At 43.8% G+C, this 25,272-nt stretch overlaps 1 protein-coding gene across 1 annotated transcript in view; it reads left to right on the top strand.

The window, feature by feature from the left end:
• gpr158a (G protein-coupled receptor 158a) overlaps window positions 1-25,272 on the top strand; it is a 50,604-nt gene that overhangs the window by 10,442 nt on the left and 14,890 nt on the right. Inside the window, exons 2-6 of the mRNA XM_061665977.1 lie at window positions 1,096-1,201; window positions 15,010-15,112; window positions 16,211-16,398; window positions 16,669-16,737; window positions 23,567-23,676. Coding sequence (XP_061521961.1) covers window positions 1,096-1,201; window positions 15,010-15,112; window positions 16,211-16,398; window positions 16,669-16,737; window positions 23,567-23,676 — 576 coding nt within the window. The remainder of the gene's footprint in view (window positions 1-1,095; window positions 1,202-15,009; window positions 15,113-16,210; window positions 16,399-16,668; window positions 16,738-23,566; window positions 23,677-25,272) is intronic.

Genomic DNA, 25,272 nt, shown 5'->3' with positions numbered 1-25,272 from the left:
ACATTGTTACTACACTGTTATTAAAACTACATTCTAGGCAACATTGTAGTTATTGTTTCCCTCAGAAAAAGTTATTAAAATGTAAGGTCACATCATTTTATAATTACATATACACAATTGCCCCTGCAATTGATAGTTTAATACATTACCAATAATTTGAATTTGAAATCATAAGTCGTGGTAAATGGTGGCGTGCAAATATGGATTTGGGGGGAAAAAAATGCAAATTTGGTAAAAAACAAATTCCCACAATAAATGAACAAATCAATTTAGCAAGAAATATGAACTAGACACACCTAGTTTAATTTGCTTTGGTGGGCCACATAAAGTGATGCAAAAAGGCCGATTTTGCCTCCTGGGCATTGAGTTAGACCGACAGAAAAACAACACAACAACGGTGTTTGGGGCGTAACCTTAGGGTTACTACACACTATACTATCACATTGTTAATACACTGTTATATTTAAACAGTGGCTTCAGTGAAGCTGAATACAGTTAACTGGGTGCGATACGATGCATTATTATTATTATTATTATACACCTACAGGAACTCAACACGACGGCGGTGTGTTTGTGTGTGTGGGGGGGGGGGGGGGTTGCGTGAGGTTTACTGCACTGTTATTACATTGTTATTATACTAGTATTACACTGACACGTTCACACGGCCTGAAGCAGTGCTGATTGCAGTTAACTGACTCCTGCATACCTGCAGGAGCACAACACGGCCGCAGTGTGGCGCTGAGGGTTATTATACTGTTATTACTTTGTTATTACACTGTCATGTTTAAACACAGGGCAATTGTTGGATAGATTGGCTTTGTAATTAGTAATTTCCACCGCTATATAAGATACCACTTTCATTTGAGTTATCTTAAGTATATTTGTTGTGGCTAGCCTGCCTAAAAAATCACTCTGGGTGTTATAATTTGTGACAAAAGTACATCCATTGTGTTTCAATGCTTTTCGGTGTGTATATGTATCAGCTTACATTATTTTTAGTAATGGTGATAGTACCGATTATCTCGATCATTTTTGTCTTTATAATCATGATGTGATAGCATTTCATCTGTACTGGTTTTGCCTCCTGTGTTGCAGGGGCGTAGTGCGAGTGGACATCAATCTCCAGGATATTGATATCGACCAGTGCTCCACTGATGGCTGGTTTGCTGGAACCCATCGCTGCAACCTGACCACTACGGAGGTGTGTGCACATGTGCATGTGTGCGTGTGTGTATTTGTAACAGACAGAACATTGATCCCCTCTCTCTCTCTTAAAGCGGAACCTTGGTAAACACACACTCAGTCACCGCTCCGCTAAATGACACCGAGGCGGTAAAACCCGAGAAAGGTCCGGATCGGTCTTCCTGCGCGATCCCATTACACGCCAAATGCCACTTAACCAAACGCTATCTGCTTTCTCTAATGTGTGTGTGAATGTATTTCTCTAATCCAAGTAAGCCTTGGGATTGTAGACATTTTCACTATGACGTCACACTTCTGGGTGGAGAATCTCAAATGGCACGACAGTGGACCATCGCTATTTGCGGGGGATAGTTACGGGGGCGGACAGCGAATACCGATAATTGACTCCCATTGTAATTGCATTGGTGGCACGGTGGCCGACTAGTTAGAGCGTCAGCCTCACAGTTCTGAGGACCCGGGTTCAATCCCTGGCCCCGCCTGTGTGGAGTTTGCATGTTCTCCCCGTGCCTGTGTGGGTTTTCACCGGGCACTCCGGTTTCCTCCCACATCCCAAAAACATGCATTAATTGAAGACTCTAAATTGCCCGTAGGTGCGAATGGTTGTTTGTTTGTATGTGCCCTGCGATTGGCTGGCAACCAGTTCAGGGTGTACCCCGCCTCCTGCCCGATGATAGCTGGGATAGGCTCCAGCACGCCCGCGACCCGAGTGAGGAGAAGCAGCTCAGAAAATGGATGGTTGTAATTGCATTAGAATTTTTTTTCACCCCAAATCATTTTTGAATAAGCATGGATAAATCGATGAGATTTCAGGGTTTGCTCTACTCAAAAAAAGAATTAAAAAAAAGAAAAAATATGATGAGAATTGGAAAATAATTGGTTGGTGGCGCCGATGCGGCATGAAGTTGGTTTGTCAACCGCCACAAGAACAAGGAAGAATACAATACATTCGGTACAGTTGTGTTTTGTACTCGCATTTTCCATGTATGTAGGTTATGTTGGGAGCAAATGTTATTACTGTGTGTTTTTATACAGCACAATACTGTTAAGTGCAGATTTCTTGATGTTTTTGGGAGTCTGGAACAGATTGGCATTTCCATACATTTCAATGGGGGAAGATGATTTGAGCTACTTTAGTAGTGGGTACTCTTCTTCCTACAACTATTTATAGGGTCCAACGGATTCATTTAGATTTAATCTTTTTAGGAAATTGGAAAAAATTATTAACCTTTTGGGGAATATTTTGCCCCGCAACCCCAAAAAGATTTTTTCATTGTTTTGGTTCAGGTCTTTCTTTCTGCCACCCGGAACTACACTGGCGCCTTTTGTTTACAAACATTCGCAAACGGTCCATAGCACAGATGGCTCCCCTTTTTTGTCCGGTCGTCGGTTTATCTGACGAGCCGTGGTTCCAGGCCGTAGATTTTCGGACTGGCTTTAGATCAGATGCTTCATAATGCATGTAATGTAATGGATTGCAGCCAAGCCCCTTTTGAATAATTAATCACCCCCCCCCCCCCCCTTTGTTTGAGTACTTCCACCTCTCTGTGGACAGTCAAAGACAGAGATGGGCGCGTGTGTGTGGGTGAACAGCAGAAGAAGAGGAGGAAGTTGCGCTGTAATGATGTGCGAGAGTGCGCGAGATTGTCAGGAGTGCGCTTTGCTTACAGCCGGGTGATGAAAGGCGGCGCGGTGGCGTGGTCGTTGCGAGACGAGATGCGTCTTGTGGCACGTGACAGCTTTGCGATGCTAAACACGCTCGTTAGCTTCAGATCTGTTCTCAGAACTTGGACAGTAGACACTGAAGAAGTGGTTGCAATATTTCCAGTAATGTCCAGGTTGGTTTGATTATTTCAATCGATTTCATGTTAATAATAGCTTTGATTTTTGTAGCACCTTGCAAAGGACCCAAGTTGTCAGCTATTAACCAAGAATTTGGAAATCGAAAAAAAAAAAAAAAAAAAAAAAAAATTAACATTCCAAGATTCAATTCCAATTACCACATTTGACACTCGATAGCATAAGGGTTGGAGTTAGGTATTTTTAGGAGAAATTACTTAAAAAATAAATAAATAGTAACAATGTTAAAAATGGTGATTTTCAGCAAACTGAAATATGTATTTTGGGCATGAAAATCATTCAATGTTATAATTAAACAGAAAAAATAAACAATAAATAATTATACTCATCCCCCCTCCATCACTGAGGTTATGTTCCAGATGACCCCCACAATAAGTGAAATCCACGTTATAGAAATACACCCAAGGCAGGTTTTTTATCTCATTCATGGCACTATATATATATATATATATATATATATATATATATATATATAGTATTCACAAAGATTGATTTTTACAGGTGGGGCAATATTGTATAACGTTATATTTGGAAGCAAAAGACTTACTTCAATTTAAGGTGAATTAACATGTTAACAAAACATATAGACTGAACAAAAATGGTTAGCCTATTAGCATAATTTCCCAAGTAATTTTTGAATGTTTTCAGAAAAAAAAACGCGACAAATTCAACAGGAAGAATCAAAGTTGCCTCAGTTCAACCTTTGCGGATTACCATGACCTCCACAAATAAGAATCTTAGTTCGTTAAAAGTCAAAGTACTTGGGCAATTATGCTACGGTATTAGGAAATTCCGAAATTTCAATGCAACATTTTTGCTTTTCCTCCCATTTTTCATGAGCCCAACTCAAAGAGCCTCAGAAGACTTTTTCTTTCCTCTCAAATATTTTCCACAAATCTGTGTTAGCGAGCGCTTCTCCTTTGCCGAGATAATCCATTGACCTCACAGCTGTGGCATATCAAGATGCTGATTAGACAGCGGGGTGTGCCTTTGGCTGCCCACAATAAAAGGCCAATCAAGCAATGGCATCAATTGCATATTGTGCCAGCATGCTGCACACTTTTTGACTCTATAGATTATTTATTGTATATTTATATTTATTGAGTGTGTAATGTTACAAAACAGTAGCCTACTGCTCTTCAAGGACAGTTCAAATAAAGGTCCGTTAGCTTAATGCTAAGTTAGAATGTGAAATGCCGTAGACAGGCTAACAGAAATTAGCCCTATTGTAGTTTAGTTAGGGACCTTTTCCTTCTCCTTCTTCTTTTGCTTCTCCTTCCTATTCTCTTTCTCCTTTTCATTCTTCTTTGCTGGCGTTCCAAATTTGAATGGAATGTGCCTTTTCTTGCGCCCATCCCGAACTTCGCTGTAAACGTCGTTGAAATGAAACATTATTCCAATGGAGGATTGGCGAGAGGAAAATTGGGTTCAAAAGAACAATAGTAGAAAGTAGCTTTGAGTTTTATCTTGGGACTAGAAATGAGAGATTCTTGTGATTACACCTTTTAGTAACGCAATCAGTTAGCACACGCAGCATAGTGTAAACACATCAAGCATTAAAACCACAATTTTAGCGCCCGCACCTCCCAAAAAGCACACCCAAAAAAAACGACACGAGGCAAACAGTGACCGGTTGCCGACCCGGTGTGTCTCGTGTCGCGCTTTGTTGGTGGGATTTATATTTTATTGTCTGGCGTGTTTGCAACCTCTGCGAGCTGCTGCCGTCAACTCGATAAGAACACAAAAGACGTTGACTCGTTTTTGTTTTTGCGTCTTTATTTGCACAGCCGGGAGAACATCCGCGCGTGCCCACACACACACACATACACGCACACATGTACACAACAAACTTGTCGTCATTGACCTTATGATACGTTATTCAAAGTGCATCGAGAATGCAGAGGTTCTGATCCCAATTGTGCCCCCAATTAGCCAGTTTTAGCACTAGTGCGGGAACATGCAGTTCTTTCTTTCTTTCTTCTTCTTCTCATTACCTAACGAGCTAAATTTAGATTTAGCCGGTAATTTATTCCAGGAGACAGAAATAGATTCTATTTCTAGGATGTTTTTGGGGATGTTTTTACATCAATAGGCAAGCCGATGAACTGACATCTGCATCTTGGCTGTTTACATCAGATTTACTCACTATACTGAATACACGACACAATTAAACGGACTTTGACAAGTCGCCAAAGATGCCGCCAAAGCCCAGGCTAATAGGAAAGTCATAATTGTTGTCAAGGAAGTATGTTCAAGTGGTAATTGTTGACTTTTTAAGAACTTTGTATGCGGGGGACGAGCTAAATTTAGCCCGGGTTGTTAGCGGAAGTTCCCCAGATCATCTGTAAGCTATTTATTTTTAAGGTTGAATGAGTTTGAAATGATATTAAAGTGCTTTGTGATTATTGTTTGTGGTGAAGTTACAATTTAATCTGTTAAAATAAGCAATGATAGAAAACAATAGGGTTAGGTTAAGCACAGTTAATGATGTAGAAAAATAGTGTTGTCTGTTTTATTTTGGAAAATTGTAGCGCTTACTAAGCAATAAACGGTTGAAACGTACATTAACCAATGCGACTCTCCTTTCCCACATGCAAAGGTATTCCAGTAACAAACTATACTCTAAACTAATACAATTTCATGGAACAAATATTATAATTTAGGTTGTAAATGTTGCTTCTGACCCTGACCAACTGCCACAAATTGTTGTGGCTTGTGAAGCAGGGACATACCATACATGCCAGTAATTAGCTCACAGTTCGGCTGTGTTTTATTTGAATCGTCGACTCTCCATTTTTGCTCCGTTAGCTTAGCGACATTAGCCGAGCAAACGTTTGTGTGTGTTTTGTAAATCTCCGACAGTGGAGTATTCCCTCGTCACTTATTCGGCAAAAAATCTGCTCAGCCCGCCAGTGCTTTGCCAGATAAATATATTCTTTTCGCCGTCTGGGGAATTTCCCGCTGCACAAACACGTGGTCGTTGGCGGCGTAGTGTGGTTGCCGTTCCCGCGAGGGAGTCACGAGCGCCTTGATGCGAGGCCGCAGCCTTGTCCACTACTGGCAAAAGTACTCACACTCCGTACTTACGTAGAAGTACAGATAATTGTATAAAAAAAGATGTGGTAAAAGTAGAAGTACTGATTCGTCAATTTGAGGCAAGAAAATGTCGTGATCCGTGTTTTCGTTGACTTTGTTTTGATGTAGATTTAGTTTTCTTTCATGTTATGTCTTGTTTTCCTGTGGCCCATGTTCATTTCCCGTCTGCTCGTTTGGTTTTCGTGTGCACCTGTTCTCGTCAGCCCTGTTCCTCGTCTCAACCAATCAGCTCCTACAGCCCCTCGCGTCTTGTCCAGGTGTGCCTCGTTCTCCCATCAATTTGTTTGTATTTAGGTCTCTGCTTTCGCTCAGTCGTTTTTGGTTTGTTGTTGTTGTTGTCGTCACGTCATGTTTTGTTCCCTGTTGTGGCGGGTCTATTGTCCGTGTTTCTTTTTTTCTTTGAACCTTGTTTTTTGGATTTTGTTAATTTAGGGTTTTGATTTTACAACATACATTTTTTGGAATACGCCTTCTCCCCTGTCTCGCTTCTGCTGCTTTCCTGATTTGGGTCCACTTTTTGCCACACCAACACCACGAAAACCCAAATACCTTACACAAAAAGAAGACTGTCACTCACACAGTTCTTCAGATAAGATTTCAAATTTGTCACCCGCAGTTTAAGTTTACTAGACACATGACACATAAAACTAAAGAGAATTAAACATTGTATATTTAAGAAAGAAATTTTTAGCCAAACCATTTAATAAGAAAGGTCCGCTAGCTTAATGCTGAGTTAGAATGTGAAATGCCGTAGACAGGCTAACAGAAATTAGCCCTATTGTAGTTTAGTAAGGGACCTTTTCCTTCTCGTTCTTCTTTTTCTTCTTATGCTTCTCCTTCCTATTCTCTTTCTCCTTTTCATTCTTCTATGCTGGCGTTCCAAATTTGAATGGAATGTGCCTTTTCTTGCGCCCATCCCGAACTTCTCTGTAAACGTCGTTGAAATGAAACATTATTCCAATGGAGGATTGGCGAGAGGAAAAGTGGGTTCAAAAGAACGGTAGTAGAAAGTAGCTTTGAGGTTTATCTTGGGAGTAAAAATGAGAGATGAGCCGTCTCATGCCTGTGAGAATGTAGAACAGGAATGTTTCCAGTTTGCTAACAATGCTAAGCTACTTGTCCGCGGCTGCTGCGGTGTTGGGACTGCACCCAATGTGAGTGTGCCAAGCCACTTGAGTACCGCCGGTCTCCTGCTGCTTGACCTGCTTTTCAAGGCCTTTTAGCCATTTAGTCTGCGCTTGCGTGTGGCTGCTGCGGCTACTTGGCTTGTTTCGGGACCGAAATGTATCTTATTGCAATGCTTGGATGCGGGGAAAAAAGGATTGATTGAAAATTGAGAACAAATTGGAAAAAAAGCCACAAATAGGTGAATCAGTCCCGAACCGCCACTTGCAAGGGTCCCCGGTATAAGTATTTTTTTGAGCAAGTTCGGGTTCAAAACTTCATGTTATCAAACCGAAGTCGTGCTCGTTAGCGTAGCATACACGGGAAGCCCGCTAACCTGCGTGTCCGGGTTTGGTCACGTGACATTTCGCATCTAGCGGATTGCCGGTTTGCAGTCGCTATCTCCACTTGCTTAACGTTTTCTCCTCTCACTTCAACAGCATCGTGTCCACTCTGTTGACCTCACCCAAGACTGATAAATCCTCACATCGGATGATCTGCAAATCAAGCTGAGCATCGGCGGGAATTATTTTTCTCGCACCATAACCGGAGAAGCCATATTTGTGCAGAGGGTGTGTGTGCGCGCCTAATGAGGTGTCATGAGAAGAGCTGCTGCAGGGTTTAGCAGAGCATGTACAAACCCTTTAAAATAAACAGCAGCTAATTTCCCTTGTGCCTTGATGCACATCCTGAGTTGGCACTTCACAGGTCGCGCACGCACACACACGTACACACATGTTCTCCATTTGACCTCCTTTTTGTGTGTGCTGTCACTCCTCCAGTAATTATTGCGTGATCCTCTGGGTTTGTGTTGAACATTCCCAATATCTACAGAGGCCTATTAGAGTTTGATTAGCTGCTGTGCTGGGTGATTTGGGAACTTATTCCCCCTTATTTGCATAAACACCCACTTATTCACTTTTCTTTTTTTTTCATCCATCCATTTTCTACCGCTTATCCGAGGTCGGGTCGCGGGGGCAGTAGCTTTAGCAGGGACGCCCAGACTTCCCTCTCCCCAGCCACTTCATCCAGCTCTTCCGGGGGGATTCCGAGGTGTTCCCAGGCCAGCCGAAGGATGTAGTCTCTCCAGCGTGTCCTGGGTCATCCCCGGGGTCTCCTCCCGGTGGGACATGCCCAGAACACCTCACCGGGGAGGCGTCCAGGAGGCATCCGAATCAGAGCCCCAGCCACCTCATCTGGCTCCTCTCGATGTGGAGGAGCAACGGCTCTACTCTGAGATCCTCCCGGATGACCGAGCTGCTCACCCTATCTCTAAGGGAGAGCCCGGACACCCTGCGGAGGAAACTCATTTCAGCCACTTGTACCGGGATCTTGTTCTTTCGGTCACGACCCACAGCTCGTGACCACAGGTGAGGGTAGGAACGTAGATCGACCGGTAAATCGAGAGCTTCGCCTTTCGGCTTAACTCCTTCTTTACCACAACGGACCGATACAAAGTCCGCATCACTGCAGACGCTGCACCGATCCGGCTGGCGATCTCCCGTTCCATTCTTCCCTCACTCGTGAACAAGACCCCAAGATACTTGAACTCCTCCACTTGGGGCAGGATCTCATCCCCGACCTGGAGAGGGCACGCCACCCTTTTCCGACTGAGGACCATGGTCTCAGATTTGAAGGTGCTGATTCTCATCCCAGCCGCTTCACACTCAGCTGTGAACCGCTCCACTGAGAGTTGGAGCTCACGGCTTGATGAAGCCAACAGAACCACATCATCTGCAAAAAGCAGAAATGCAATACTGAGACCACCAAACCGGACCCCCTCTACGGCTCGGCTGCGCCTAGACATTCTGTCCATAAAAGTTATGAACAGAATCGGTAACAAAGGGCAGCCTTGGCGGAGTCCAACCCTCACCGGAAACGAGTCCGACTTACTGCCAGATATGCGGACCAAACTCTGACTACGGTCGTACAGGGACCGAACAGCCTTTATCAGGTGGTTCAGTACCCCATACTCCCGAAGCACCCCCCACAGGACCCCCCAAGGGACACGGTCGAACGCCTTGTCCAAGTCCACAAAACACATGTAGACTGGTTGGGCGAACTCCCACGCACCCTCGAGGACCCTGCCAAGGGTGTAGAGCTGGTCCACTGTTCCACGGCCAGGACGAAAACTACACTGCTCCTCCTGAATCTGAGATTCAACTTCCCGACAGGCCCTCTTCTCCAGAACCCCTGAATAGACCTTACCACGGAGGCTGAGGACTGTGATACCCCTTTCTTAAAAAGGGGGACCACCTCGGTGACCTCAACTCCAAAGGTAGGCGAGCCCGCCTCAGAGAACCCAGACTCTGCTCCCTCATGGGAAGGCGTGTCAGTGGAATTGAGGAGGTCTTCGAAGTATTCTCCCCCACCGGCTCACAACATCCCGAGTCGAGGTCAGCAGCGCCCCATCCCAACTATACACAGTGTTGATGGTGCACTGCTTCCCCCTCCTGAGACACCGGATGGAGGACCAGAATTTCCTCGAAGCCGTCCGGAAGTCTTTCTCCATGGCCTCACCGAACTCCTCCCATGCCCGAGTTTTTGCTTCAGCGACCACCAAAGCTGCATTCCGCTTGGCCAGCTGGTACCCATCAGCTGCCTCAGGAGTCCCACAGGCCAAAAAGGCCTGATAGGACTCCTTCTACAGCTTGACGGCATCCCTCACCGTTGGTATCCACCAATGGGTTCGGGGATTGCCCCCACGACAGGCACCAACCACCTTACGGCCACAGCTCCGGTCAGCCACCTCAGCAATGGAGGCATGGAACATGGTCCACTCGGACTCGATGTCCGCCGCCTCCCCCGGAACATAAGCAAAGTTCAGTGGGAGGTGAAACTCCTTCTGACAGGGGATTCCGCCAGACGTTCCGGGGGAGAGCCAGCTTCTGTAGCCGGGGATCGGATCGCCAAGGTCCCCGCCTTCGGCCACCGCCCAGCTCGTACTGCACCTGACCCCTATGGCACCTCCCACAGGTGGTGAGCCCATGGGAGGGGGATAAAAATATAAAAAAATATCGTATTAATCAGTCAGTATTAATTAGCGTAACTGCTAGGTTTTATTCCCTCGTCTCATGTCACGCAGAGTTGACGGTGGTGAACGTCCGTTTGAAGTCATGAGAATTCTTTGTGCTCTGTGTGTACTTAGCGTGTAAGCTTGCGCCATAAAGCTCAATTAGCAGCAATTCACAAGGAAAAAGTGAGCGCGAGGCATGTTGGTTATGGAGATGCTTGAGGCTCCTTAATTAGACTCAGCAGAAGCACCAAGCGCTGTGGTCACAGTGGTGGAGGAAAAACTTTCAATTGAACTCACTGTACCTTTACACAAGTACCGAGTTAAAACCGGATGCCCGCCTTACGAGTAAAATGGGTGACAATGTTGTAATGTGCATTCCGGTCCAGTAGGTGACGATGTTACTTTGTAAAGGAACATGACACGCCATGTTTACAGTACAGGAAAATGGAAAGTGTATTTTTATCCTCCAAACAATCGTTGTCACCGAAACAAGCCAACAAACTGCTTTAACGGCCTCCACTAAAAAAGGATCGTTAGCACAATTGTTTTTACCAGCCGCTGTTTCTTTTCAACTTTTACATGGAAACGGTAAAGTGCAAAGTGCATTTTTTAGGCTACAAAATGCTGTTTTCATGTAAAGAAACCACCAAAATGCTTTCACTGCTCCCACTAAAAAAGGATCTCAAGGATCTTAAGGTAACTGGCGACTGTTTTCATCACCATCCTGTAAACGGTTAGAATCCAAAGTGCATTATTAGGCTCTAAAGCACCATTGTTACCTAAACAAATCACGGACTGTTGCATTCTGGGTAATGTAGTCTACGTTTCTTTTCGTGTGAACGACAACCTGCTTACGCACGAGCCAGGAAATCGAGCTCGTGTGACAGCATTCTGATGAAAAGACCCGTGCTCGCGGTCTCGCACACACACACACACACACACACACACGCACACACACACGCTGCCATGGCAACCTGCGAGTCAGAGCGCCTTTGATTGACAACCGCCACAGCTGGGACGCAGACGTGTCTGCAGCGAGAGCAACGACAATGCCATTCGGAATATTCCGACTCACTCATAGATGAGCTGATGGTGTCAAAATATTAGGAAGAGCTCAACATAAACATGTCCAAAATCATTAGTCAATTATGTGCAGACCTAATTAACAATATGTTAATGCATTGACTTTCACAACACTATCAGTTGCTTGCTATCAGCTGAAGTCCATCAAACGTAATTAACATCGCTTGTGTACTGCCACCCAATATAAAATAGGTCACTGTTATTCAACAGCAGCACTGTTTTTATTATTGTTAAGATGATGATGATGATGATTTTATTTAACTCTAAATCACGGATGTCCATTTGCAATCAGCTCCACATTTTATATTGGTTTTATGCATATTTTGAACAATACATTAAAAACAGCACCAGCCATAGAAGGCTATGAGAAAACATTTAAATGTTTAAACTATTCTTTTTAAATAAAATGAAAAATGTAAAAAGAATACAGTATTTTGTATTTGTATTTTTTTACATTTAAATAAATTAAATCAAAATGTAAAATTGTTAATAAATAATAATTTAATGTAAGTATGATGAAAATTGGCTACTCATTTTAAAAAATGTAAAATATTTTTTATCAATAAAATACAAATGTGAAATAGTTACAAGTTATCACACTTTTTACTTTAAATGAAAAAAGTTCAGAGAAAAAGTAAACATTTTGAAGCAGTTTTTTATTAAAAATTAAAATATTAAAAAATCTTTCTAGATTTCACACTTCATTTTAAATTATTAAAAAATGTGAAAAATAAAATACAATTTTAATGAAACAATGTTGCACATTTTCTATCTAACACTATTTTATTATTATCATTGTTATTATATATATTATCATTTTATTATACATAGTATAGTAAAAATAATGCCATTTTTTTAAACTATCAGAAAAAGAAAAAATCTAAAAATAAATATCACACTTCATTTTGAAATAATTCTTGCACAATTTAAAAACATAGAAGGCTAAATGAACAATATTCACACGACCTTTTATTTTAAAATTGTGAAACAGTTAATATATATAAAAACAGTTAAAATATATATATATATATATATATATATATATATATATATATATATATATGTTTTTGTTTTGAATTTTACAACCATTTTCGTCAACACTATGTGGCCCGAAAATATTGCTTATTTAAGTGCAATGCGATAATCTAAAGCGACATTACTTTCTCGGCACCTGCTTGAGATGCCGCTCAACAGATGTCAGGTTATAACCAGGCAGGCTGCGCCGTCTCGGCTGCTTCCTCCGCTTCCTGCAAATCCTCGCGTCAGTTGGCGAGGAGAGGATGGGACTATTCCTGGCTCTCCCCTACGCACGCACGCACACACATAGTCACACACACACACACACACACACTCCTCCGGCATCTCCACGCAGACAATCGACTTGAGGGGGTGCAGCTGAAGACTCGCTCCACCTGTGTCGCTTTTCATGATTATGCCGACGTTTCTGAGTCGGGCCAACGAGAAAAAAATGAATCAAAAGAACTGCCAAACTGACACTTTGTGCACGAAAAGCGCAAGTGCGCCGTTTGGAAATGGAGAGTTAATTTACAGGTGTGTTATTACCTCCATCATGTGGAAATTGTGCGAGGTAGTGAGGTGTTGTTTTGAAAGGTTGTTGTTCAGTTAGTAGATTAGTTGATTGTTTTGTTGGTTAGTTAGTCAGACAGCCAGTCGGGTGGTTACCTAGCTGGCTAGCTGTTAGTCAGTCGGTTGGTTGGTCAGTCCATTTGAAGTTTAAGTTGGTTGTTTAGTTGGTTACTCTGTTGGGTAGTTTGTCAGCCACTTAATTGGTTGGTTGGCTGGTTAGTTGGGCAGTCAGCCAGTCAGTTACCTTAGAAGTTGGTTAGTTGACTAGTTAGTATGTTAACTAGTTAGTTTGTTGGTCAGTTAGTCACTCCATAAGCCAGTTAGTCGGTTGATTGTCTAGTTGGTTAGTAGAGTTAGTTAGTTAGTTAGTTAGTTAATTATTGAGCCTGTTAGTTGGTTGGTTGGCTGGTCAGTTAGTCAGTCAGTTGGTCAGTTAGTGCATCAGCTAGTTGTTTGGTTGATTGGTCGGTTAGTCAGTCAGTCAGGTGTTTTTTTTTGGGTTACTCAGATAGGCAATTAGTTGGCTAGTTGGTTGGTTAGTCGCTCAGTTAGTCTGTTACTCAGTTAATTTACCAGTGTGTTGTCAGTTAGAGGGCTTGTCAGTCATTTAGCTAGTTGGTTAATTAGTCTCCTTGGTCACCTGTATTAGCTTGGTTAATCAGTTAGTTGGTCAGTCAATCAATCAGTCAGTTGTTCAATTAGCTTGTTGGTTGGTCAGAAACAACAACCCAAACTCCCACACTACTTTGTCACGGAAGATCCATTTCAGTTTTGGTGCAGCTCGAAGGAATTCTTTTTTTTTTTTTTTTTTTTACTTTTGGCGCAAACTCTGGAATTTTGTTTTGGCAGAGCTCAGCGATCTACTGAGTGACCGTTGATGTTATCGTGAAAACGGATCTACTGAAAACGACAGTTGCTAAGTACTTTGTAATACACATTGCCGCCATCTACAGGACTGGAGTGGTACATTTTTGAGAGAATTTGTGTTTGGCTTTGGAGGAGGTCTGCGCCCGACCGCCAAGTTTCTCAGAAGGAAGTCAGAATTTCTCTCAAGACCTATGCTTTGCCGCAGAGACAACCGCAATGTCCCATGGGAAATAAGAGCAACGGCTCTGGTTTAATCATGCAAATGAGCCACTTCTTCATTTAGATATGAATTATGGCTTGTAATTTGGCGGCCGGCGCAGTGGAGTCTGGCCAGGACCGAACCGGACTCGTCTCTCGTGTTTTCCTAACGTTGCTGCAATCACACGGAAGAAGCTGTGCTTCATTTTTTTTTTTCCCCCAGTTGAATAATTATACCTTTTGTCCATCACACGCGACATTTGATCCCTTCTTCCACTTCATTAATGACTTAGATTACCTTTGCTGCGGAATTTCTGCAATGTAGGAATCATTTCTTGAGAAAATAGTTTGTCTTTGTTTCAGGAGCAAAGCTTAAATAAAAAGCTAAATGAAAAAAGAAGCAACAATTCAAACAGTCCCAAATAAAGTCACAACTACACTCCTGTTGACGATTATGTACAGGACGTAAGGTTCTGTGTGTCATAAGCTACGTTTCAATCACATGCTTGTGTCGTCAAAATACTTTAAAAAATACAAAATACTTTCAAAGCTAAGTGTGGCATAACACGAGGCAATTGCTCTCAAAGCTACAGTATGTGTGACCGGTGATCACATGCTCCTTTATTCAAAATGATCACTGTCAAACCTACGTGTGGCCTAACAATCATATGCTGGTGGAGTCAAAACAATCACTCTGAAATATATTTGCGGCATAAAAATCACCTTTGCGTAGTCGAGACAATGGCTCTCGTAGCGATTTGTGACATAACAATCACACGCTTGTGTCGTCCAGACAATCGTTCTCAAAACTGTGTGGCATAACAATCGCTGTCACAGCTGTGCGGTCTACAAAATCACACACATAGTCAAGACAGTCACTGTTGTGCATAACAACTTCTATATGTTTTGATTGTCTGTGTTTTATTGTCTCTTCTCAGTGTTTGCCAAGCCGAGGCCACGGCTTCGTCCTGGACAAGTACAAGTGTCACTGCAGAAAGGGATTCTACCACCCTGACCGATTGGCCGTCGGGGGCTTTACAAGTATGTCCACTACTGTGCTTGAAATGTACTCAGTAGCGCCCCCTGGAAAGTTACAAAATAAATAAATAAATAAATAGGCTCCACTTTAACCGATTGATCCATGATGCAAGAGCCAATCATGTTGCAGCAGGGCGTATCTTGCCAGGAATGCGCGTAGGACTCCCAATGAAGGGTCAACGCCTTCCCAACGTTAGCGTGTCCACTTGAGTGAAGATGAGCCCCCGTGAGGTTCTTCTCTGTGAAATGTTCGCTAAGCGCGACATCATCTTCAACATGATCTTCATCATCCTCAAGTTTCCTGAGCTAACATTTGTGATCGCGGTCCGGCGTGCGTCCTCACGTCGTCGCCGTGTTGACTCTCAGTGTTGGCGCATGACTATCCCGAATACAGACGCAACATCGCGGACGCCTCCCGGCTTCCGAGCGAGACGATCGTTTCGGTCTACTCGCTGGCTCCGGCGAAAGGCGAGAACCTTTTCACGGCCTCCACTTAATCTCGCTCACGTTCTCTGATAAGGTCACCAATACGATCCTGCACAAACTTTAAACCTCAACGTTGGCTTCACATCCTAGTTTCAAATCCAGAGCCTTGCCTGAAACCCTAACTTTGGCTTGAAAAACTAATTTGAAACCATAACCCTTATTTGAACCCATAACCCCACCTTGAAAACCTAATTTGGAACCCCGACGCTGTCTAACCCAGGTTTGAGACTAATTTGAAACCATAACTGGAAATCTAAACCATGGCCTGAAACCCAAAGTATTGTTTGAAACTCAAACAAAGACTGGAAGCCCACATTTTTAAACCCTAACCCAGGCTTGGAACCCTAAATTGAAACCATAACTTGAAACTTAAACTTTGCCTTGAAATCCTTCCCCTCGTTAGAAGCCCTAACCCAGACTTGAAACTCTATTTTCAACCCATAACTTGAAACCCTAACCCTGGTTTGTAACCTGAATTTGAAAGCCAAACCCTCCCTTGAAACTCAAACTCTTTTTAAAGCCCTAACCCAGGGTTTAAGCTCTAATTTGAAACCCTAACCCTTGTTTGAAACTTAGATGAAGACTTGAAACCCTAATTTTTAAACCCTAACCCAGGCGCGAATGAGGCGCCCGCCGGCGACTGCCAGCCGTGCCGGCCGGGCTGCGCCTTCTGCAAGGACGACACGCCGTGCGCCGCGCGGGAGGACGGCGCGCTGCGGACCGCCGTCGTCTGCTTCCAGAGCCTCTGCGTCCTGGCGCTCTTGGTCAGCATGGTGCTGGTCTACCACTTCCGGAGGAACAAGGTAGAGTGTTACGTTTTTGTGTGTGTGGGGGGGGGGTCTCCTCCATAGAACGTGCTTGCCGGTGGCAAATGCTCAGCTACATTCACAAATGTTTGACTAATTGTCTCACTCATTGTTGCTTTACATTAAAAAAAAACAATATAAATATATATATATATGAATATTATTAAAATAAACAAATAATGATGATGTCATCCAATAGGGATTGTGTGTGGTTAAATCATTTGTATGATTTCTGAGTGACATGAGGTGTGCTTGGTTTGTGTCCAGAGTATCCGGGCGTCGGGCCTCGTCCTGCTGGAGGCCATTTTGTGTGGCGCGCTGCTTCTCTACTTCCCGGTAAGCCTTTTTGAACGCATTTCCGAAATATGTAAATACAGTGCTACCTCCACTTACAGTGCTCCGATTTTTCTAGTTACGACCCAGCACTTGGTCCATTTTTTTTTTTTTTTTCTTTGCGTTTGTACTTTTGCGACTCGCCGGTTAGCGTCAATGGTGAAGAACAGCAGTATGGACAAAGTTATTGGAACACTGAAGGTACTGTAATCCCCTCGCAAGTAGACAAGGAGAGCCACAGTCGCCGATGCACTTTCAGCCGTTTATTGAACGGGAAAAGCAGCCAAACACAAAAGTACAAAATGAAAACGCTCATAAGGAGCATGGAGTCAGTCAGAGCTGGTGATGGCACTCACCAGATTAATGGAATTTCAATTCATTTCCAAGGGGTGTATTGTTTTGGCATTGTCAGCTTTTGGGCAGCTGCACGGCGCTGAGATAAGAAGGCCAAAAGCGGCCGAGGCGTGTGTGTACGTGTGATGAAGTGGCCAGTGGCCGCCCGCTAAGCGCACACGGGGTTGGCCCGTGAAGGCGGCACCCCGTCGAGACGACCATCTGTTGAGAAGGTGCTCATGCTGCTTCATCCTCACTTTTTGTTTGTTAGGAATTTCAGACATTTCTGGGATGGAGTCGTCTATTGGATCGCTTATAAGATGCTTTGGACTTCCACTGGCGAACATTGTCGACCAATCAGAGGTCGTGATGGTTTGACCATATCAATCGTGTAAAAACGGGTTGTTTTGAGATGAAACAGTATCATGTATGGTCATTATACACCATCAAAGAAATGCTACTTTAATGTATGCAAGGCAAAAAAAACAGAGCATATAATAATACCCACTGGCAAATATTCTCTCAGCTCTGTGAGAGCATCCACTATTATTGCAGATGAGTTGAGGAACTTCTCCACTTCTTCTTTTTGCTGTTAATTATGCTGCATCTCTTCCAGTAGAGCTCAGTGCTGCCTATTACATTGTGGTGTAGCGTGGTACTACACTAATGTAGATTCAATTGTCTTGCCTCTTTAATGTAAAAAAAAACAACTTAAAAACAATCACTTACAAATCTGCGATATAGTATGGGAACACTGTATGGGCATTAAATGGGCACTTGGACCTGCACTGTAGATCCTGCCTTATTGGCTGGCGAGTGCATGAAAAAGGAGGGGCAGGAGTTGATTGGGGTGGGGGAGAGCGTTGTTCCTGTGTGTAAAGCTGGTGCAGTGATGGCGCCAGCTTCTAAAAATAGAAGCTCGCAAAAGATGGTACAAAAGGCCAATTGTCCATTTCTGCAGCGTTTCGTCAGGTGACAAAAGCTTTGCGCAGGTATTTCATTTATTATCTGGAGAAACAGGTCAAGAAAAAAGAGATCGCCTCCGTGCACGCAGCGGCGACGCAGAGATTGATCTCGCCACCCCGCCCGGAGCGAATCCCACAAGCGCCTCAGTCGGCTGCCATGTTGAGACGCATCGCTGCCAGTCTAAAGATAGTTGCCCGCCCGCCAGCGCTTCTATTTGCAATCATTCCGCTCTTATTAAACAGTGGGAGACACATTACATCCCGTTCTCGTGGCTTTATGAAGCACACAGATTATTATTATTTTTTTCTCCCCACAGGATGGTGTCTCATCCAATAACTTGGGGTCCCCCTTCCCCCTCCTCCACCTCCTCCTCCTCTTTTAAGATGGTTATGTAGGGTACACGAGGAGCTATTTGTGGAAAATGTGTTCCCTTGCATTAGTTTGTTGCAGTGGGCATCAGCAGTTTTTGTCATAACTACATAGCTCTATTTTTCACACTACAGCACAATCAATACTATTGGTCTGTTGTTAGATTAGGAAAAGTGTCGAATTCGTTTGAACCGGTGCTGTCTTTTCCGATGTTGGAAAAAAGGAAGCATCTTTTCATCTCGCCTTGACCCGATGACGAAGTAAGGAAAGGTTGTGTCCAAGTGAAGGGATTGGACTTTTGGGAGAGACCCTCTCTCGGGCTCGTCTGATCGTCACCCGGTGCAGGAGACGAGCGAGCCCAGGTGTACTCAGTAGCTCCTGATTAGGTGAGCGGGAATCGAGTTCCAATTTCCAGCAAGTCTACGCGACCAGAACGAAGCTGTAGCGCTTCCCGAGCCCGACTCCACTTCCCGCCGGTCTTAGATGAAACCGGGTTGTCTGATTCGACGGCGGCGGGTCGTGGCTCGGCTCTGTGGCACTTTTCCTCTGCTGTCGAGCCGACTCGTTCTTTCCTCAACCCGCGACGAGGAGCGAAGGGACCGAGCCGGGCGTAATATACGCTCGGCCCGCCTCGGGGACGCGGAAACCATTACCTCCCCTCCGGAAAGCCGCCCGCCCCCCTCCCGCGTGGCAGCCGGTGTCGGCTTTCATGTAAAAGTGGATCAATCGCTATTACCCTCCTCCTCCTTTTGCGCCGTCCCCCGCCACCGCTCTTCTTCCTGCTCCCGCCTCCTGCTCGCTCAGACAGGAAGTGCCAGTTAGAAGCCAGCCGGGAATGAACAGGAGATGAAGAGCAGAGGAGGCAGAGAACGTCACCTTGTGTTTCGAGACACTTCTGACTCACAGTCGCTTTTCTGCACGCTGGACTCCAAGAAAAACAGATGACAAATATCCTGTGGAACAGTCATTTTTTTTCATCGTACAATAGACATGAAGTGCAGGTTAGAAGAGACCCTGGAATGAACCGAGAAGGCGGAAGAATCTGTGTCGATTCTTAGTTGTCCGGGTCATGGTAATCGGCAAAAGTTGAATGGGGGCAATTGGACTTCTTGTTTGTTGAAGACAGAAGGTGGCGCCTTCGCTTGTGACATCTCTCCCCCAAAGATTGTCTCCTTCCATGGGAAATGTGGCCACGAACTCGACCGAGCAGGTGAATGACGCTCGTTCACCAGCCGCGCCTGCCAGCAACAACAACGCGATTGTGACCACGCCCACCAGAGACACCAACAGGGAGATGCTGCATGTAAAATCTCAAACCGAAGACGCCTTTTGGATTCCAGGTGAAACGTCTTCAACAAACAAGAAGAGTCCAGTTGCCTCCTTTCAACCTTGTGTATCGACACACTTCAGACTCACAGTTGTTTTTTTCTGCACGTCAGATACATCCATCTTAGAAAAAGTGCTGCTGGCACCTCCTCTAAATCTGTGGTCAGACCTGCTAGAAGATATTAGCACACTGTGGAAGATTCAATGGCGGCATTGCAATTGGTTGGTCGTGTCCAAGTCTGAACCCTAGGCCAAATTTATAGCGTCTACTTTATATATTGCGCACGTATTTCAGACTCCCTTTGGTCTTCACAACTGCCTTGACTGACTGGTTTAAGAATGTAAACTGTGACTGGAGGCTTTAAGTCCACCGATTATCCTTCTAGGGGTACGCTATTGTCTTTAGAGCTAGTAACCTTGGACGTATTTGAGTCCAGTGTAGTCATTTCCTCAGAACAAACATTTTATTTTCATCCTTTTTAACAAAAACAAATTTTAAAAATCAAGATTTTTCTACAGGTCAGTATGAGCCTCTTAATAAAAGGTTAAGGTATATTTTTTTTTTTTAATGTTTGGGCTGGGAAAGGTCATTGCACATCTGCTCTGATTATGATTGAGTTGCTCGTTAAATTTCTTGAAATTTCATCAAGAAAAGGCAACACTGTAACAATTATTAGCTTTGAGCCAAAGATGATAAGATGACCAAACCGTCAAAAGAAGTGAAATGTTGATTTTTGGCATCCTGCATCGCTACCTTGCACACAAGACGGCACGCCTGGAAAAAGCTGTGAAGAAGTCTGCTTGTGGCTCGTGTGAAACATTTCGCTTCTGTTTTTTTTTGCGTTTCTGAAAATAAGGCGATTGGCTTTGTCCGCCTCAAAATGGATGGGAAACCTCGAGCGCGCCTGTTTAAAAATATTCCGGAATGAAAAATATCTCTCCGGCTGCCTTCGCCGCAGCTGGCCGGCGTGCGTCACGGCGCCGTCCCCGGTGGCCGCGCGTCTCAGCACGCGGCCGTCAGCTGGCGGCGTGCTGAGAGATGACGTGATTTGCGGCGCGATGTTTAATGAGGACCGCGCAGGTGAGAGACAAGCATTCACATGAATGCTATTGTGTGAATGCTGCCCACATTTACATGAATATTCCAATTAAAAGAGGTTGAATGCTCAGAAAAGAGTATTTAATGTTATTGCATGCTGTTACGAGGGACGTAACTTGGCAAAATACATTTTGCAAATGCGAAGTAATAGAGTATTTGTGCTTGTTACTTCCCACCACTGCAGTACATCCAATACTTTTAGCAGCGCTCCATCCCCAACACTTGAGAGCACTTAGCATGGATTATTCATGAAATGCTTGAACGGAGAGCGGCATCTTGGTCTTCTTCTGGGAAGTGCACTTTCTGTGCTGGAAGATGACCTCTGACCTCTCCTGAGGACGCAAGGGGGCAGCTTTGAGAGGTGATGTCACGCCATCGGATGATCCGATGAGTGCTGAGAGTCCACGGGGAGAACCTGCTTGGCTTTGGGTGACTTAACCGCAAGGTCGATGCAATTTCAACCTCATATCATATCATGTAATAAATATATGCAGTATAAAATACCATCAAGATACTTTTTCCTGACTATTTCTCTTTCTGAAAAAGACTATTGTATTTTTAGCCTTTTGAATATATTGGAGATTGCGAGACCTTGGGAACAAAATAGGGGAAAAAATCTAAACAATTAGAAATATTTAATTACATTTTTTATGGTTTTGTTTTAATTTTCCACTTCACAAACTTGTTTTTTTTCCAGCAGGCAAACCCTAAAGATTAATCTTAACAATAGATTAAAAACTATACATATTTTTAATAAAATAGTTGTTTTTTATTATTATTATTTTTGTTTTTTACATTCATTTTACAGCTTTTTATTTTTCCAATTTTTTTTGTTTTTACTAAGTATTCATCCATCCACCCATCCATTTTCTGAGCCGCTCCTCCTCACAAGGGTGGCTGGACTGCTGGAGCCCATCCCAGCTATCTTTGGGCAGGAGGCGGGGTACACCCTGAACTGGTTGCCAGCCAATCGCAGGGCACACATAAACAAACAACCATTCGCACTCACGTTCACACCTACGGGCAATTTGGAGTCTTCAATTAACCTACCACGCATGTTTTTTGGGATGTGGGAGGAAAGCGGAGTGCCCGGAGAAAACCCACGCAGGCACGGGGAGAACATGCAAACTCCACACAGGCGGGGCCGGGGATTGAACCCCGGACCTCAGAACTGTGAGGCAAACGCTCTAACCACATCTTGGTAGGTTACTTTTTTTTGTATTCAATAGGTAAAAAATCTTAGGTGTAAGAAGTTAATTACTTTAGATTATTCACATTCATTACAGACTGATTTTTTAAAAAATGATGACTTTGGTCATGTTTGCTTATTAATGGATTCAGATGGATTGCATGAATAATTCATTTTCCTAATTGAGTTACAGCAAGAGTGGACGACAAAACTTTTTGCCATTTTTTTTCCTCTTGCTGCACTGGTATAGAACCTAAAATTACTCACAACATGGACCTTAAAGCTGGATATGAAATAAATGCCCAAAAAGGCTTTTGACTCCATCAATCTTTCCTGTAAAAAGCGAAGTCACCGCTGGCGTTTTCCTCGTTTTTGCTGTCGTGCTCCCCGCGGAGACGAGTGCGTCAGCGAGCTGCCGAGCACCAACCGGGCCCCTGCGGGCCTCTCCTTTGCCGTGAGGAATGCCCAACATGCTTTCATATATTCAGGCACATCTGTAAAACGTTGCAAGTTGTAGTGGGAAAGTCTTACTCCATCACCGCATGTCACGTCCAGATGTTTTTTTTTTTTTTGCATCATTTTCCTGGATCGACTCGTTTCCACCTTAAATGACCGATTTGAAAATCCACGTTTGGCGTTCCGCCTGCGGGAATCTATCAATGCGTCGGCTAATCCGATTAACAATTCCACGGGGTAAATCTCATCATATCTTCAGCGCAGAGATAATTATTACCATTGTTTTTAAAATCAATTTTAATGTGTCATCGGGACCCCTTTTGAAACCATCACTTCAGTTACCAAATATGGTTCCCTCGCCGCTAAAGCAGTGCTTCGCCAACTTTTTATACCAAGTACCAGTATATTATTATTAATATAATTAAAATAATAATTACAATAATGATAGTCTTGTCATTCAACAATTGGCTTGCTTGAAAAATCAAGGTGAATTAGTCTTCTGAATATACGACTACTACGAATAATAATAATGATATTATTATTGTTCTTACTATTATTATAAAAAAATGAAAACTGAAAAACTGAAATTTCCATCCATTTTCTGAGCCGTTTATCCTCACTAGGGTCGCGGGGGTGCTGGAGCCTATCCCAGCTATCATTGGGCAGGAGGCGGGGTACACCCTGAACTGGTTGCCAGCCAATCGCAGGGCACATACAAACAAACAACCATTCGCACTCACAGTCACACCTATGGGAGATTTAGAGTTTTCAATTCATGCATGTTTTGGGGATGTGGGAGGAAACCCGAGTGCCCGGAGAAAACCCACGCATGCACGGGGAGAACATGTAAACTCCACACAGGCGGGGTCGGGGATTGAACCCCGCTCCTCAGAACTGTGAGGCCGACACTCTAGCCAGTCGTCCACCGTGCCCCCAAAAACTGAAATTTATTTTTGCTGAATTATTTATACTTGAATATTTTGTTTTTTTTATTGAGTGATCTTAAAAGGGATATGAAATGGAGAAATGTGAAAAAAGCGTTTTCTTCCTAAATATGACGTGGCCTTTCCTTTTGTTCTTGTGGGTTCTTGCAGGTGGGGATCCTTTACTTCCAGCCCGGCGTGTTCCGCTGCATCCTGCTCCGCTGGGTCCGCCTGCTGGGCTTCGCCACCGTCTACGGAACGCTCACGCTCAAGTTGTACAGGTAATGCGCACGCTGCTGACTCACAGGTAGTCACCTCACCGAGCAGAAGTCTTCATCGTCACTGTGACTTTTGCCATGATGAAGAGGAGGAGGCATCTGTCCAGTTCGAGGATCAAATATGACGTCGATTCATTTTTGATGGGGGGTGTGAGGACCTTTGGAGTGAGGAGGGGCGCTCATTAGCGCCGGCCAGTGCTGCTTCATCAAGGGCACTGACTATTAATAGTAGCGCGTGTGTTTGAATGATGATAGTGCCTCTCTTACGTAGCACGTCTCTCGTTTTATTTACACTCATCCATAAAAGAAGCCGCCGTTAGACTTGGAGCAGCTCGTTGTGAACGACAACCTATAACAAATGATTTCAGACTTAAAGTTCACACAAGCTCACAACATTAAAAATGATGAAAGTTCATTTGCACACATGGAATAGCAGCTTATGGTAGTGGTTATAAATGAGGATGTACAAGTTATAAATCAACTGGATTCAAGCAAAAACAATGATTAGACTGAAAACTAATTTTCCTCTGAAAAACATGACTCACAGATGAGTAAATATCATTTTAGGTGGGTATAATCCAAATCAAAGCCACAGGAACAAATCTGTCCTCATGACAATTTAGTCCAAATTCATATGAATGCATTTCTTGACATTCTAATTATTATATGATGGAAAGAAAGCATTTGTTGCTTTGAGATGATGACAAAATAAAGCTTGTTTTATTGGCTCATTTGGGCAAATTCCCTCATACAAATGTTGAAAAATGCCCAAAATGTCTGCTTCAAACCAAAATGTCTGACTTCCTGTTCAATTTCAAGCATGGGTCTTTGAGACTTTTTTGCGCGTCCTGATACGATAGACATGTGCACCCAATTTGACGTTGATGGGTCAAACTGGTGTTGGGGGCTGACTTTGTTTTCCCAATTCTTGTCAGAGCTCTGGAATTCGCCTGAAATGGCTGCCTCAAACCAAAATGGCTGACTTCCTGTTCACTTTAACGCATGGGTCCCTGAGATTTTGCCGTGTTCCATTATGACAGACATGTTCACCCAATTTGCTGTTGATTGGTCAAACTGGTTTCAGGGGCTGATTTTTTTTTTTCTTGAGTTCTGGAACTTAACCGCAATGTCTGCTTCAAACCAAAATGGCCGACTTTTTGTTCAATTTCAAGCATGGGTCTTTGAGACTTTTTAATGTGTGCTGTTACGACAGATGTGTCCACCCAATTTGACGTCAAACATTATTTGTCTTGAGGATGTTGATGGAAAAAGTACAGAGAAGGTCAGAAGGAGCTACATTGTGTCTTTGTTGATCTGGAGAAAGCCTATGACAGAGTACCCAGAGAGGAACTGTGGTACTGCATGCGCAAGTCTGGAGTGGCAGAGAAGTATGTGAGAATAATAAATAAAAATGTCCAAGCAGCAGAACAGCGGTGAGGTGTGCTGTAGGTGTGACAGACGAATTTAAGGTGGAGGTGGGACTGCCTCAGGGATGAGCCCTGAGCCCCTTCCTGTTTGCAGTGGTGACGGATAGGCTGACAGATGAGGTTAGACTGGAATCCCCGTGGACCATGATGTTTGCAGATGACATTGTGAACT

The sequence above is a fragment of the Phycodurus eques genome, chromosome 21 (assembly GCF_024500275.1).
Source record: "Phycodurus eques isolate BA_2022a chromosome 21, UOR_Pequ_1.1, whole genome shotgun sequence".
In the NCBI taxonomy this organism is placed as follows: domain Eukaryota; kingdom Metazoa; phylum Chordata; class Actinopteri; order Syngnathiformes; family Syngnathidae; genus Phycodurus; species Phycodurus eques.
This window is presented reverse-complemented; position numbering and strand designations above follow the sequence as displayed.